Raw genomic sequence first — 17,849 nt, 5'->3', positions numbered from 1 at the left:
TAGATTGAGGAGGTATGGGACTAGAAGAGTGAAATGGAAACAGTTTAACTATCTTCCAACAATAAGATAAGCAAACCAATTAAAAGGCTTGTCATCCTGTAATTACCAGAGCACTCTGTATTGCAGAGGGAACTGAAGCTCTGTTGCACAACAAACAGTCATGCTTGTAATTTAATATGAATAATGAGCCAGATGCATAACAAGACTATTAAATTGTTATCACAAGCAGCCCTGTCCCTCATTGATTAATGACTCTGTGTGTCACCAAGGAAAGGAATTCCATTTTTAAGTGTAGATTGTAATCATCAGTGTTGCCAAAGCAACCGCTGTCTGCTTTTGACTTGCCCCTAAACACAGCAATTAAACCATTACATGAAGAAACAAAACAGCGATTATTCTCTGAAATGGAAAACTGAAGGCTGGTAAAGAATAAGGGTGTGGGGAACCCAGATTTGTTCCCCAAGATAAATGTACCTGCGCAAGAACCATGTTCCAGGTCAGTGCACAGTCTCAATATCAAATATATCACGGTCTCCCACTCAGTTTGAAATCTGATGCTAATCATAAAATCTGGTAGTTTCCTATACTAGAAACCAGCAGAACCAACAGAAAGACATGAATAAGAAATAACCCGTGTGAAAAACACTTATTTTACAGTAAATATAATCAGAGGGCAGAAACATAGTTATATAAGAAAGCAGGTGGAATCTCCATACACGATCTTTTATAGAGGCTGTTTATATACAGAGAACACATTTGCACATATGCACATATAGATAAGCATACTCTCTACATTACTCATCAAAAAAAAGTGTGCTGGACTCAGTGTTTGGGTTTTTTTGTAGTTATTTTTGGGGTAGGGGTTGTTTTGGTCAATGTAAGATTTGTACAGAATATGCTACCAAAAGCAGCTACAATCTGGCTTCTTCCAACTTACAAGCTTCCCGGAGCTTTTCCTTGTCGTAATGTAGCCCCTCGTATTCTTGTAAATTAATCCTGTTCACTCTGATCCGCAGGCGATCGGGGATGGAATGAGGACTGCAAGAAAAGAAGAAAGCTTCTTAGACAAAATGTTCCCTGGAAGAGCAGAGGAAAACACAATATGAAGGGATATCCATCTTCTCTGAAAGAAGAAAAACAACAAACCTCTTCAAAAGTGGGCCAAGTCCCCACAGGCCTATTCCTGCATTTAAAATTATGACTTTCTACTGCACAACAGCATAGAAATTACACCTTAAATAATAAGCAAGACCAAGAATCCAGTTTGCTGTTTGTGTGACCAGATCCTGTACAGGTCTTTCTGAGTTCTTGCACCCCTATGTAGCTAATCCGCCCTTCTCCAGTCTGAATTTGTGTACATTCTTAGAGCCCTACCACAGCCAGTAGACAGATCTGCCAACTTGAATTTCAAGACATGGAGAGATGCTTCTTGGGAAGTATCTCAGGACAACCACTGCCCATGAGAGCATCCACACCACATCACTGAAAGATTCTGATCCAGAATCTCAGGTCTGAGAAACAGTCAACAAAAATGTGGCTCAGAATCAGATTTCTGAAGTCTAATACTCAAAACCCAGGAGGCCTTTTAAAAGCAAGTAGCAGTATGGCAACCTCACTTTTACAGATTTCAGTCTGATTTAGATACCTCAACTATTGATAATTTTGGAAGACTTAATAGGTCAAATCTAGAAATTTAAATGTTCATATATTATACAAAATTTTCCAGAAAAGTTTTCTTTTTCATTTCATACTAGTTTCTACCTTAATGCAACCTATTATTTGATTTTTTTAAGTTTAGGTGGATGCTGTGCAAACTAATTTAGCCACACTTGCATCTTCCACTTTAAAAGAAAAATAGACAATCTGTGTATTACGATGCACATAGCAAATGTCTGTCCCATAGGACCTCAGCCCCAGATCAGTTAAAAGTAAATTACTCATTCTGTGGTTTTACCAAAAGACTGTGTGTATTTATTGTTTTAATCTTGTTAGTAACAGGACTCTGCCTACAGTAATATTGACTAATACACACTGCTTTTTGCTGTATACTAATATAAATGCTGTGTACTATCATAAATATACAGGTTTGCTTCTTTGTCTCAGTTGTGGCATTTACACTGCTAGTGAAGGACAAGGAACATCTCATAAACATTACCTGTGTTACCTCATTTCTAAACACCAGTTCAAATGTGAATTTTTTTCATTAACGTCATCAATTAATCAGTGGTAGACTTCTATCACAATGGGCCTCATTCAAACTCATTATCACAGTGAATAATCTGGATATCTTGTGAAAGCAGGAGAGGAAAGACAGGGAAACAGGATGACCTCACACCAACATCTGGCAAACCTTGGCTAATTCCTCCCTTCCAACCTACCTGTGAGAACAGGATGGTGTTTGGACACCAAGGGGAGAGAAAGACAACACTGACCTCTGTAGATATGCTGACTCACTACCTAATGCCATGTAAGGAAGAAAAACAAATGTTATTTCTTAGCTTGAAGCCGAAGGCCACCTATTGCATGCGCAGTATCACCTTCTGAGTCAAATTAGTTCTTTCACCTGAAAAGAAGTGAACAATATCCTTTTCTTTGCTTGGAGCTGGAGGAAGAAAAATATCTAAAAAGAAGATCCAGTCTAGAATATATTTTTTCTTCCAGGAACCACACGCACTCTCTCCAAAGTTCTGCTTTAATTAGAAAATGTTTAAGAGGACACTTCCCATGCTTTTACAAAAAGTATCATTTTTGATATATAGGTACGTTGTATATCTCTGAGTTTGCTTCTGCAGGAGCAACAAGCACACCATCTAAAGTGTGACATATTTTCTGAGGAGAAATAGGAGCAGGTCCAGTGTAGGAGAGCAATCAAATGGCAAGTACCACAGTTCCATATGCTGTTCTGCATTCCTCTCACACCATTTTTATAAAGACAGGCTCAAACCACTACATAAACAGGTTGTGTGCTAAAACATACAGCTGGAGAGAAACAGAACTTGGCCTCTTGTCCGTTTGACAAGTTGAGTTATCTTACTGAAAAAAAAAAATGTAACCTTGGAAATGGTAGCTTTCTATAGAAAATAAACTACTGTCAGAAATAACAATGCCAGGAGTTCCTTTCTACAGGGCAGAGACCCATACACTTAGCCAGGTCCAGTCACAAGTAACATATTCATAATACAAGTAAACATATATACACATTCCTAAAAATGTGTGTGTATTGACACATACACAAAAGAGACATTTATTCAGTAATTGAAGCTTGATGGTTTTGTTCATCAGTTCTTTGCAAACACCCTTTGTTCTTTTAGAATAGTCACTGGCTGACACATTGTGTCACTAAATTTTTTTACCTATTCAAAATAAATTTGTTTCTAAAACTCACTATTTAAATATTCATTTCTTGTGCTATCAGACTGGCAATTGACACCACAGTATATTGTCCTCATCAGTCAAATGAATTAACTCATTCATTCACAGAACTCTATTTAATGCAGCTGAGCAAAATACTTCCACTATCAACACTACTGCAGTTTTCATAGACACGGCATCATAATCCATATCATTATACAAATAGATCCCTTTGTCTTTGTTCAGACATACTCAGTATATCCAGAAACCAGAAAGATTAAATACATAGGCAGGTCCATGTAAAAGCAATTAACAGGGTGATGAATATCACTGAACACAAACATTAGTACTAGTAGTATTAATAGAAAAAGACATTTCTCAATATTGTGTAAAACAACTTGCTTAACATCAAGGAGAGGAAGAAAAGCTTTCCACATAAAGCAGAAATTTATAAATAAATTTGGGGAGATTGCTGCACCTTAATTCAACCTAAAATACTTAAATAACTTACCTCTTACCAATTACTTTTTAAATGGTCTATGACACAGTCAACAAAAAGTATTTGAAAGTACAGATTAATGAAGTCCATTACCTCCTAAAGAAGTTAATTAAGAACTCATTCCACAAACACATCAATCCACAGAATTAAATCCTAAATATCATTTGCCTCATGAGGATGTAAACAAAGATTGGGGTCAACTAAAACATTGTTTGTTCATGTTTATTTTTTATAGTGATTTAATTTAAATACAAACCTAAGTATGAATCTTCTCCAAGATCTTTCAACTAGAAAACACACTCGGCTTTTGATGAAGTCATGACTTCCTCTTCTAACCCCCATTAATCATCCAGCAAAAAGTGAGAGGATGCCAGACAGCTCACTTGGAGCACAGCTGGTTTTCCTAGGAAACTGCTCCTGCCTCCAGTCACCCAGGGAAAAGCACAGGCAGAGCAAGCTGGGGTCCTGCCCAAGCCTGGCGCTCCTGCACACAACCGGTTACGCTTCTGCCACGCCACCAGCTTGACTCAGCTGGGAAGACAGACTTGTAAATTATAAATACCCCATTCCCTATATCAATTATTTATGAACCCAGTGAGCCATTTTTTATGCTCCATGTCTCCACAGAGAAAGGAATAATAAGAATAAACAGTCCAACAAGTCTACAGAATCCAGTGGCAACTTTCTGATAGATCCTCAAGAATACAGCCTACACAATCGTACACACAGATTTTAACATAAGCAAACAGGAAAAGAAATCTACTTCCCCCCACACAAAAAAATACTTGAGTAAGAAAAAAATCAGTCCTTTAGGGAATGTTTGCAGTGACAATGAATGATTAATGAATTACCTGGCTCCTAGAGAAGAAATAAACATGAAAAATTAATTAACTCTTCCAGTGTTTACAACAATTGGAAAGAGGAAAGCTGAAGCCAAAAGAGGAAAATGAATTCACCTTACTTTCAAGATCATTGACAGAGCTTGGAAATGAGACATTAAAAATAAGTTTCTGACAGCATCTATCTACTTAAAACATAACTGTCATAACACAGCAGACTGATTCAGTCTCTTCTATGGACGAATTTCAGTGCTTCACGAAAGTTCACTACTATTTTAAGGTAAAGGTCTTGCTTAAAGCTTTACATTAAAAAAGAAAAAAAAAGGGGAAAAAAAGAAAAAAAAAAGAAAAAAACCCTTGAAATTATAAGCTCTATCACATTTTTTTTTCTTTCATTTGGGAATCTGAACTAGATGATCAGCCATGTCATAGAATGGTGGGCCAATGGACAGCCCCCTTGGTTAGGGGAAACATTGGAAAGAAAAGATAAACCTCATGGATGGGACAAGAATTTCATGATAGAACAAAATAGTTTAATAATAATAATAATAACATGGTAGTAATAATAATAATTGTAATGATAAGTGGAGGATAGAGAGAGTTACGAACATGAGAGAAAAAAGTGATGCACGATACAATTGCTCACCATGCAGCATATCCCCAAACAGCAGTCAGACCCCTCATAGGTAACACCTCCAGTTTACATACTGGGCACGACCTTCTCTGGTGTGAAATATCCCTTTGGCCAGTTTGTGTCAGCTTACCTGGCCTCACTCCCTCCCAGCTTTGAGTGTAGCTCCTCAGCAGCAGAGTGTGAGACACCAAAAAGTCCTTTACTTGAGATAAGCACTACTTAGTAACAGCCAAAACATTTTTGCCATAAATCCAAAAAACCAGTTCTGTACAGCTACTAGGGAAAAATTAGCCATGTTGCAGCCAAAACCAGGACATAAGTGTTATCCCAGATAAGCCAGGTTAACCCAACTGTAGTAAATTCTTTGGCACTTTATAATCTCACAATTGCTTCAGCAAACACACTTGGCTTTGTAGAGGCTAGACCCACATAGACACTTAAGTACAGACACATACTGAAGTTCCCAGTAGAATTCTGGTGCTTGATTTCTTCTCCTGCATGCTGACTGTGCTTCTCTCACACTTCAACCTTCCAAGCACAGTGGGTTCTCCATAAATAATAATCCTTCTAAACAGAATTATAGAATTTGGTGTGGGGGGTGGGGGTTGGAAGCAACCTTAAAGATCACTTAGTTCCAACTGCCCTGCCATGGGCAGGGACACCTTTCACAAAACCAGGTTGTTCAAAGCCCCATCCAACCTGGCCTTGAAGACCTCCAGGGATGAGGCACCCACAACCTCTCTGGGCAACCTGTTCCAGTACCTCCTCATAAAGAATTTTTCCTAATATCTAATCCAAACCTACTCTCTTTCAGAGATGATTCCACTTGTCATGGTCACTCTCCATACTTCTTGCAGTCTCCCTTCAGGTACTGGAAGGCCACAATTAAGTTACCCCAAAGTCTTCTCTTCTCCAGGCTGAACAATCCCAATTCTTTCAGCCTTTCCTCATAGGAGAGGTACTCGATGCTTCTGATTGCCTTAGGACCCTCCTCTGAACTCACTCCAACAGGTCAACATCCTTCCCATGATGGGGACCTGAAGCTGGATGCAGCACTGCAGGTGAGGTCTCACAAGAGCAGAATAGAGGGGCAGAATCACCTCCCTTGACCTGCTGGCCTCACTGCTTTGGACACAGTCCAGGGTATGGTTGGCTTTCTGGGCTGCCAGAGAACACCAGACAGGTTCACCCACATATTAAACAGGAAAAACTGATGAAGAAGCAATGAGACTCAATTCCCTGTAAATCATGTTTCATGAAAAAAAAGAAGATATCTGTAAGCATTTTCATCCTTAACTCTGCATTTGGAGAAAAGTTCACGTTCTGCCTCTTCTCCCTTACACCTTGCCTCCTACTCTGTATTAGACTCTTCTCTTATAGAGAGTAACCATATTCAGCCTGAGAAAGTTGATTCTGTTTGGAATTTGGACCTCTAAAAGCAAAAACATTATTTTCTATTACCTTTTTTTATTCACACAGGTTTCATATGCATACTTTGTTACCATCCTTACCACATAAACTCCATAAAAGAGTCGTATTTACCAATATTGTAATATTTTATGATATTTTGTTTTCATTTATGCAGATTTTGTAATTGGAAAAAATAATTATGGTCTACCCACAGTGTTTATTCCACTTGTAGAAGGACTGTAGGAGTTATGCAAGTAAATATTTTATTTTTGAAAGGTAATTTTTTTAGCATTCTTTTGCATCAACCAGATAAGACAATGTACTCTCATATATGCATCCTCTCATCACTGAACATCCAGCAGGAAAATGCAAGTTTTTACCTTCCCTTTAAAAGACCCTCAAAAATACAATATTTGTATTTACCTACACACCATGTATAAGCATTTGCAATGGATCACACTACAGTTCTACTGTCTCTGCAAAAAAAGACCGTATGAGCCTAATAAATTGGCTGCCTCAAATTCCCATGCATTTCCTGCTGCAGAAATTCTGACATTTATCTAAGACAGGCTATATCCATCACCAGGTCTCAGTAGGATCTGCCCTGCTGTTCAGTACTAACTGAAACTCAGTCTGCTTCTATGTTGTTCAATAAAAAAACAAAGGGATATTTGAATCTCAAAGCCATCATAATCCAAATCAAATTTCCCTGCAACCTCATGGGTTCTTATTTTAATTTGCCAGACACATTAATTAGCAGCCCCAGTCAGCAGCATGTTTAATCTATTTTTACAGATTTTAAGATACAGAACATCTTTGACTTTCAAATTAGTTTGGAGCTTGCAAGACTTTCTCTCCCTGCTTTATTCTGACAGCTGATATCAAATGGGACATTAAAATGAACTGCATCAGAACTTGGAGGTCATTTTCCAAGGGATATCCCTGAACTTGGAAATAGTACTCATTCTCCTAGACACACAGCTCAATGTTCTCTGTAAGAAATACGGGCTACCTCAACATTTTTTCTAGAGGCTAATTTAGATGCTGAATTGATGAGACAAGTTGGTTTCATTACGTTATGCTTCTCAGCAGAATAGAGCAAACAGGACCCATGGAAAGAACACACCAAACTGGAAATCTTTCCTTATTTGCAAAATAACAATAATGTACTTGCAGCATTCTGAAATTTCACAGAATCACAGAACGATTGAAGCTGGAGGAGACCTCTAGGGGTCATCTGGTGCAAACCCCTGCTCAAGCAGGACCACCTAGAGCAGGCTGTCCAGGACAGGTTTGATTATGACTAAAGACAAAGATTCCACAACCTCTCTTGGCAAAGAATGGTTTCTTCTCTCTTTACGAAGAAAGCTTTTCCTCATGTTCAGAGGAAACCTCCTGTGTTAGACTGAAAATATATGATCTCAGTTCTTTCCAGGAATGGTGCCTGGCATTAAACTTCAGATGTGCCTGTTGCTATGGATGTTTGGGGAGCTGGCTCATGGCTGAACCTGGTCACCATCAGTCCTGCTCACCTTACTTGGCTACTGTGGAACTGTGCCCTTCCTGGCAAGACCCTGTGCCCGTCAGTCATGCTGCCATCTGAGCTCCCTTTTCCCATTTTTCCCTGGATTTTCTGCCCCATCTCTCAGCCGAATGACACAGGGTAATAACAAAAGGCTGTGGAACTTTTAGAATAGAAAAAAGCCAGATACTCACACAGTGAAGGAATCAGGGGGAGCCGAGACTCTCCTCAGGTCAGCAGACTGCACTTTATGGATACTATAAGGCAGCAGGAAATGAGTGGCCAGGAGAAAAACGGCACACGGTGAGGACAGACAAGAAAAAAAGGTGAGAGAGAGAGAGAAGGAGTGGAAGAGAAGAAAGAAAGACACACAACATTTAAACAGAAACAAAAGGAATGTGTCACATAAAACTTGAATGAAGGGACATGCAGAGCTCCAAGCTCACACTAGGAAGCCAAGAGCAACTGAAGACATGCAAATGGAGAAAATCACTGCTATGTGGTACACAGGAGCTTTCTAAAGACACAAGTGAGGACCAGTGACAAGCTCAGCACATAAGTATACAAGGAAGACAAGGGACCCCAGAATTTCTTCCACAGGCACTGAAAATTTCAAAGCAACAGACTTGGAAGCAGGTCCAGAAACGCAAAGAAACATCAAAGCTGAGATCCAGATGGATGGAATTGTCTCCAAGGGTTGACCATCACTAGTTACTGTTTAAGAAAAAAAATACCCTTACTGGAGATTTTGTATCCACAATGACAAATTGCTGTTTCCACTCCTCTTTCTCATACCCTAGGGAAATTTGCATTTTATATGTAGTGGCTCCCAATATTAATTCACTTATAGAGTTTATATTCAAATGATCCCTTTTTTTTCTTGAATGTTTCAAGTATGTTTTATATAAAAGCTCTTCCCTCTTCATTCTTTTCCATTATGCAGGATGCTCTTCCTTAATCCAAACTGAAAGTTAGTAAGAGTGAAATACATTTTGCAATTCAGAAAGTGTTCATTAACTGAAACTTTCTGGGTAATATAATGCAGGAGTTTTTAATCAGAAAATTATTCTTGGAAAAACTGAACCACAGTTTCTCTTCTTATTCCCCATAATTTCTGGTATAGCTCACAACAACCACATTCTTGGCTCACTCACAGAAAACTGAGCTATGTGTTGTCTCTTTCACATGCTACTGTGATCAACAGTGGAGAACAGGAATGAGAAGTTAGCCAACAAGTGTTTCAAGGAGAAAAAATATGCCCACAGAAAAGAGAGGTTTGGGACAAAAAAATTCAGAAACAGTGTAAAACTTCTTCAAATTAAGTCTTTTTCTACTCACTCCCACTTCTTATCTGGCAATAATATGAAAGCTGACAATAATAACAACTCTTCATTTCTGTGGCCAAGAAAATTTTCTAGTTGCTTTCCTGGTAAGGAGCTCAAAAAGGGCTGTCTAGTAATTAAGGATAGCTCCAGACCCAATGACTTATATCACACATCTAACATTCAAATGATAGTCATAAAAAAACCCCTTAATCTATCATGTTCAATCCAATACCAGGCTTTCTGGGAGATTCAAACAGAACAAGGAGTAATATCCTAGAGATCAAGATAAGAAAAATAGATAAACATATTTTTATACATATAATTACAAATTTCTTCACTTGTGCAATATTACCAATCAGCATCATATTGGATGAACTTCTTACAATACTAATGTTTCCTAGATTTTAAGCTTTAACAAATCATTTACTTTTTATCACAGTAGAAGATTCAAGCCCTCTCTCCTTCCTTTTCAACACCTCAGAGCAAAGTACATACACAGATATATATAGAAATAAATGTAAATGTATACACACACAGCTTCTGATATGCGAAGCTGAGACTACAGTTCCTGACAGATCATTTGCATCTTCCCAAGATACAGATCTGCAGAAAAATACCTCAGCCAAATCAAAGGACTCTGACAGCAATTTAGTGTACCATGGCACATTTAAATCAAGCTGAACCACAAAGAATGTTCCCTTGACAATTGGCATATACTACAAATCTGTATTTCCCTACCACAGTTTAAATTCAGATCTAAAATTCGAAACTTAACCACGCTGATTATCAGTTTGAAATACCATGAATTCTCTTTTTACATTTGTATTAGTCTCCTTCAGTGCAGAAAAAGATGTCCCAGAATTGCCCTTTGCTTTATTCTAGCTTTTGTTAATGATTGAGGAGTTGTGGTCGGGTGAAATTGGGCACTTCTGCCCACAGTCAAGAGTCTGCTATTCTCTGCTCAAGAAAGGTGAGTATACCTTATGTGTTTGCCAGGCAAATAGAAATTGCTCTTTAGAGAAATGGGCTTCTACTGCAACTTAAAGCATTAGTCTCAGTAAGAGAGCAGAGTGCTAAATTGAACAGGAACATGTTGAAAGTAACCAGGGTGGCTTTGATTACATTAATAGATTGAGAGCCAGGGGACGACAAAAAGCTCTTAAGGGCTGGAGTCGAAGTTTGAAGCAAAGCAGTATCTTTCTATAGATATACAGCAGTAAGGGAAGGAACTTTTAAGATAGCTGGAGAAAAGTGTGCCTAAAACCTTGTCCTTTTTTCCAGTTATATGAGTTAATCTATTGAAAGGTATTACATCTCTTCACAGAACTTGCCTCATCATTACAATTGCAACAGTAAAATTCCCCACCCATTTCCCCAGAAATATTAAAGCCTCAGTGCATGAGTGTTTGAATTAAGGATGGATCCTAAATAACCTTACACCATTAGTTCAGTATCTTTGGATAAGGGACAGACCATTTTGCTTCATGTTTAGAATATTTGATGAAAGCAGCAAAGTCCCTTGCATCACTCATTTTTACAGCAATAAAGACCTATACAGGCATTACAATAATACCCTCTACAAAATAATCTAAATTATTTTATTGGACGGCTAATTTCATATGTCAAAATTTGACTATTTAGGTTTCTTCTGATTAAAATATATCTAGAGTACTTGTAAATAAAGTTTAATATTGAAAAGGAAATTTAGCCTTGTGTATTCATCTTCACAAGCTACTAGTTTCCAATCCTCTTAGCTTCTCTCTCATCATATTTAAAATACTCATGTCTCATTTGGGTTTCTGTACTGGAGAAGGATTTCCTGCAAAGTACAAACAGTTCTTTCAGGACATTCAAATCTTTCTGCATAACCTCTGCTAGGCAGCATATGCTAAATATGTCCTGATTAGTTCTTGATTGTGGCAGTTTCTTACGGGGTCTTCAGTGCAGCTTAAAAAGCAGATCAATAATGCTGAGAAACTAAATCAAAAAAACTTCAAGGGCAAAAGGCATACATATGCAGAACCATCAGAAGCCAAGGGGCACACTGCCAAGCCTGCAGAAACCTCTCTAAATAAATAAATACATAAAAGAAAGGTACAACACCAGTATAAAAGCAAGACGGGGTAACTCAGAAGATAAAGAGTAAAAGAAAGTCAGATAAGTATTTACAATAGAGTGAAAAGGGACTTCAGAAGATGTGTTTTTTTTAAATTTATTTTTCAAATGCGCTGCAAGTCCAGTACATGCAAAATCCATGACGGAATATGCTGCCCCACACGGGCCTCCCGCCATTAGGACATGCACATGTGCAACTCACTCATTCAGCAAAGGCATCGAGGTTCTCCTCTTGCTTTTCTGCACCATGTTGGCTTGGTTCCTCAGGGAGATCCGGATGAGGGAGGGCGCCAGCCGGCAAGGCTCACCGTCCACTTGCATGGGGATAGACTTGTACGTCAGGAGCGTCACCTCCCGGCACTGGTGCAACCTCTCCCCGTGACCACCCACCTGGAGAGCAGCCTGCAAAAAGCAAACAAACAAAAAACCACAAACAAACAACACACCACGCAGGGAAAAGAAAAGACACCTCAGAACAGAGATAGCCGAGGCAGTTAACGAATCCGAAACACTGCTTTGCATCCATTACACAGCACTCCACACCTATGCTATCCTAAAAGAGTGTTTTCACCCCAAAACTGTACATCAATACTTAAAATTTAATAAAAAAAAAGTGGTGGGCAACAAGCAGATATCTAACCACACGCATTATAGGACTCATCATCTATATCAGCACACAAGTGCACACAAAAAATTACTAACTGTGCTCATTCTTAAAGCTTTCAATTTGTTTTGGTTGGTTGGCTTTTACAGTAACAGTAATGATAATAATTATTTGCTCTTTAAAACAACATCCTTAATTAGATTCATCTGCGAGACAGAAAAATTATTTCCCCTTCCTGAACAGAATAGTTCTTAATATGAATCAGATAAATTTAAATATTTTATTATGAAAGCTTACACATCAAGTCAACCTCAACATTAGACAGGCTGAAAAGAGCAAGCAGAAGGCCCTTGTTAAAACAATTAAATATCATGTTTAAGAATTCATTTCAAAGAAATTAAGCAAGGAAGACATTGAGCAGATCCTTCAAGTTCTAGGCAGACATTTTTTGGCAGAAATGCATTTTTTTAACATGATTATTATGTGACAATTAACTCTCATCTCTCAGATGCAGAAAAAAATGTCATATTACGCTGACAGCAGCCTAAACACAAGTCAAGGCCTGTTCACTTAATATTATGGATCAACTGACAATATGATCAATATAATAATGCTTTCTATAAAGTAGTTCTTTCCCTTGGTTTCACACACCCACTTAGGTACAACAGGCACATCTGAGAGACATACAAAGCAAGTTAGGATTATATCAGTACCATCTAAGGTTACAATTGTTCTTCAGCATCACAACCGAAGTACACTTGTAGACCCTCAGTTCTCAACTGGGCTTTCTTTAAAGAGAAAAAGCAGGTCAAAGGGTCCTACTTCTTCAATTCAGCCCCAACTGAAATTGTTGGTAGCTTTTGAGATCTGCCCAGCCACTTCCATTGACTAGAACTGTGTAAGTGGCAAACACAAAAAACTCTTCTGACTGAAAACTATCAGTTTATACATGCTAAAGAGAATTTAGATAGCATTTTCAAAAACATGCCCTAAACTCTTCACATTTATTCCACATGATCTACTAGGCTAATAAACAACATTTTTCTTGTGGGTTATTTCCCTAATCCACTAGGCCCATCTGAAAAACAATCAAACAAAAAAAGGCCAGGAAATTATCCTTAACCCAGACAAACTTTTAAAGGAAAGATTGACCAAGACTGCCTTTAGCTTACTTTGGAGATTAGATTTGCCTGAATTTCTCTTTGAGGAAACAAACACCATTATTGTGGGTATTTACTGAAAGTGAGCTGGACTGAGGGCAGTCCATCTCACACAACCAGGGAGTTTAGCTAAAACAGACTTATCCATCTTTAGTTTTAACTGGTTTACATGAGACAGCAGCAAAAAAAGGCCTATGGGTATGGAACTAAGTGTGAGCTATAAAAACTTGCCCGAAGTCCAATTCTGGGCAATCTTCTGGCCACACTAAGTCCAAGCTGCAGCGCCTTAGGTAAGTTGGATAATTGTCCACTCTGGCTGTATTTAACCACCCCCTGAAGACACTGTCACAGTGTTTGACCACTGCCATAGCAGGGTATTTACAGTGAGACTGCTTTTATGGTAACTCAATTTTAGTTCACCTTCAGGACAGCACTGAAAGAAAGTGCACTGACAAATTAAAATTATTGGCTGAATTTCCTTTTCCTAGCAGAATAAAAAGGAGAGATAAAATTCATGCAAGGAATACTAATAAAGTTTTCCACAGCTGTTACTGAAGTTTCACAAGATTTTTGGTGAGCATATAGAAACTGTATAACTTTATAACTTTATATAATATTTCATATTTATGTACCAGCTATACCTAAAAATAGACTTTAATGCCATTTGTTGAAATATTAAAAAGTTAGAAAGAAAAAGGAGCATTTATTTGATCATAGAATATTCCCACAGTAATGCTTCATACTGCTCTTACTGTAATAATCTTGCCAATTAACTTTGGAGCACTGCACATGCAAATCAGCCATATTTTGCGAGTAGTACTTTTTATTATTGAATAAGACTTCTCTCATTAGAAAGGAACGATTTGACTCTGCCATTTCACAGCAGAGCACACCTTGGCCTTGTGTGACAGCGGGAAGCCCATCTGTTGTTCAGTGATCAGGACTGTCCTGCACTCTGCAGGGCAGAGCTCCCCGGGCGGGCAGCCCCGCGCACTCACCAGCGAGGCCATGGTGAAGCCGATCACCTCGATGTAGCCATCGTCGTGGCGCTGGGGCTCAAAGTCTCTGTGGTCGCCAGGGTTCCCCCAGGGCATTGTGCCAGCACAATACCTACACAGGGGTTTGGAGAGAGAGTTGGAGAAAGCAGTTTGCCCCAATGGGTCCTGACTAGCAGCCTTTTAGCCTGTGTTTTTTTGTTCCCAAGCTGATACAACACCCTTAAATGTATCTGCCATAGACTCTATCAGGTTCCTCTCTGAGAGGAAAACGGGGAAACACCAGGAAATAGGTCATAGAGCAGCAGCACTCTTTTCTCCCTATTTGCTTTGGTTCCTGTTGGTGAGATACTGAGCCATAAAGCTGTTTTGCCCCTCTTTCCTTTCTCTCTGCTAGCTCAGAAGTTCTGACAGCACAAGGAATGCAAAACGTTGCATAGTTTGAGGAGGCAGGGAGCCATAAGAAGCAGAAACAGACACAGCTGTGGCAACTCTCTTTCCTACCATCAAAGAATAGAGGTAAAAGGGATCTAAAAGTGATAGAAGGGGGAAATTTGGAGAGGTGACACCAAGTAGAAGCTTGCAGTGCAGGACTCAAAAGATTAAGTGCTTGGGACTGCCTGTGGGGGCCAAGTAGGATGTTGTCTAAAGCAATGGTCTCCAAAGCGGGGTGCATGTAAGAAAATTCCACAACTGACAAGACAATTACAGTGTATGAAGAAAAATATCACTTTTACTTTCAATAGGAAAGCAAACATTAAAAACAAACATTAAAATAACTGTTTGTTTCATCTTCATGACATTCCTTCTTAATTCATATTTGTGCATGCTTTGTATTGCTTGTAATACCAGTATAGAGATACATGTATATAATTTACAAATATACGTATATTGGGGTCATGCTTAAAAGCTTTTTACTGATAGAAAGGCACAATCAAATTAAGTTTGGAGACTACTGTTCTAGAGAGCAGGAGATTAACAATTTTTGATAATTCTGCTATATTTTTATTAAGGACACCTTGTAACATGTTAAAAACTATGACTTTTTTTAGCAGTTTGGTATTCCTCAACTAGTAAAATAGCTATCCTTCCCCTCTCTCCATTTCTGCCCCCTCTTCCCCCTTCCCTTTTTTTCACACTTTGATTCTAATTAAGCAAAAGACCAAGTATCCCTCTCTTAATTAACTTGTTTGCAGGTTACATGCAAAGCTTTTCAAAGTATCAGGATACTATATCAGGATATTCAACTACTTAAAGAATGGTTTTGCTCCCCCCTGAGCTCTGACACCATTCTGCATTAACAGTATTATAAGCAGCCAGCTCTCAACAAGGTAGCCCAGAGGTAAAATGCTTCCTGCACATTCACCCAGCCTAGGACAATTGGTAGGTGTCTTTTGAAAATCATTGTTATTTTTGTTTTATAACTTCAAGAATCTGTCTTGAGCTTACCTGGGTATGTTTAAAAACACTATACACTGGAACTTCAGCTCCTGGATCTTTGGAGTCAGGTCTGTACCATCACACTACAAAGCCAAAGTGACAGAGCACAGAGAAATTGCTGAATGGAGCCACAGACAAGAGAAGTGTTGCTGCTTTGTAACAACTTTCCCAAGACTTTCCTTGGAATGTGTTGCAAATGTCATGCTCAAAACTGAAAAGTAACAGAGCCATTAAACTCTCACCTCACTCTCTCTCCAAAAGTCCATCTCCACCCCCTTCCCACAACACTGACACAATTTCTTATACTTACCACTACTTTAACATGCTTGGATAAATCTCTTGAGCTTCTTTGCAGAAAGTCTGTAAAGGCTGCCTGCAACAGAAATAAGTGCAGGAACTGTCAGTGCTTCCTCTCTATTTTTGTTTCCTCACTTCTTATGCCTCCACAGAGCTAATTATCAAAATGTCATCCTTTGGTCAAACTTACTCTCTCAGAAGACACGATTTGATTTTATTGTTTTAAATTGTGATACTTCTCCTTTTGAGAGCTTAACTGAAAAAAAGTCCTTGGACACCAAAGTGCAATGGTATCCTGAACCATTAAGCACAAATTCTTGCTCATACTTGTTTCCATGTTTACATGGCTAGGATGGATGTCATCATCCAGAAACAGATTATATGTCATTCATTATCAAACTGGAGTTTGCTCTTAATGGCTTTAGAATAAAGTGTTGTCCATTTTCCTCCTGAATGCACAAGTGGGCAATTATATGTGCATATTCATGCATCATAAACATTCCAAATATCTGATTTGCACCCTGCACTCCCCATGATCCTACATGCAATACTGCTCCTCAAAGCTACAAAGACACAGGCCATAACTTTGTGAATTCCTCTAGGAAAGTCAGCACCAATGCAGTTCCCAAACCCTGAAAGAAGCAGAGCAGTGCCTTGAGAAGCTTACAAGCCAGAAGCAGAGGGACCAAGATGTGGCCAGGGCTGTGCCCAGAGGAGTGGCACTTTTCTCACCTGCTCAGCCCTGTGTAATAACAGTACCACAGGCTCTTTTCTACAGACACCTGTGCGTGGCCCTGCCAGAAACAGCATGTGTGCACTTGAAATTGTAACAGGCAGAATGAATGGCATGACCTCCTGATGTGAGAAAGTGAGGGGGAAGGTAATTAGGAAGACATTTGAGCAACTAATTTAACATCATTCTATAAGACAAATCTGTACTTACCCCTGCATAAAACATTTTATTTCTAAATCGGCTGTTGAATTTCTCTGGATTTGCTTCTGTGAAAGGATGAAAAATAAAAGTATGAACACCCTAATAAAACAAGTAAACTTCCTTATATCTTCACGTTTCCTGCCAGCACGACAGTGCTTTCAGTGTATCACTCATAGAAAATATTAACATAAATATGTTTTCCATGTGTGAGTTCCCCATCTGCGCCTTTCTCTGCTATCAGATTTCAAACATTCATACTGAATCCTTCCCTTCTCTTGTAGAGAGTGTAAATAGAGGGCAACATGAGCAAAGAGGTAATAAGAATTTAATCAGTTAATTTAACACCTCTCAGACTATTCATTTTATGATCCCTCAACAGAATTTGTAAGACTTCTTTTTCTAAAAACAGAGAACAAATCTGTGAGAATTATTAGAAATTTATGAAACAATCATCTATGCTTTAAACCAGGAGTAAAACGTTAGTAAATTTCAAGATGAAACAGCCCCTAAATTCTGATGTGTTAGAGTTAATAAGGAATGGACATTTCTACTCAAAGATTTCTGCAGAAAAAAAAAGGAAAAAAAGAATTAGTTACTCTAAAACCTATTTAGAAAGTCATTTCATTTTGATTAGACTCCAAGCGATGGAGAATTTTAAGTCAAGTAGTAATGTACATCTAATGGATAATTATTCTCACTGTTAATGTAAATGTGGCAGTTTCCA

The 17,849-nt window shown here is 38.5% G+C and overlaps 1 protein-coding gene across 3 annotated transcripts in view; it reads right to left on the bottom strand.

Annotated features, from left to right (window-relative positions):
* DGKI (diacylglycerol kinase iota) overlaps nucleotides 1-17,849 on the bottom strand; it is a 199,742-nt gene that overhangs the window by 65,121 nt on the left and 116,772 nt on the right. For all 3 annotated transcript variants that reach the window (XM_063395596.1, XM_063395597.1, XM_063395595.1), the window contains 6 exons: nucleotides 17,135-17,190; nucleotides 16,205-16,267; nucleotides 15,904-15,977; nucleotides 14,458-14,569; nucleotides 11,898-12,097; nucleotides 938-1,038 (listed from right to left, as the gene is read on the bottom strand). In XM_063395596.1, the coding sequence (XP_063251666.1) occupies nucleotides 938-1,038; nucleotides 11,898-12,097; nucleotides 14,458-14,569; nucleotides 15,904-15,977; nucleotides 16,205-16,267; nucleotides 17,135-17,190 (606 nt within the window). The remainder of the gene's footprint in view (nucleotides 1-937; nucleotides 1,039-11,897; nucleotides 12,098-14,457; nucleotides 14,570-15,903; nucleotides 15,978-16,204; nucleotides 16,268-17,134; nucleotides 17,191-17,849) is intronic.

Source organism: Prinia subflava, chromosome 4 (assembly GCF_021018805.1).
Source record: "Prinia subflava isolate CZ2003 ecotype Zambia chromosome 4, Cam_Psub_1.2, whole genome shotgun sequence".
Taxonomy (NCBI): Eukaryota; Metazoa; Chordata; class Aves; order Passeriformes; family Cisticolidae; genus Prinia; species Prinia subflava.
The sequence above is the reverse complement of the archived record's forward strand: the minus strand, read 5'-3'. Positions and strand labels throughout refer to the sequence as shown.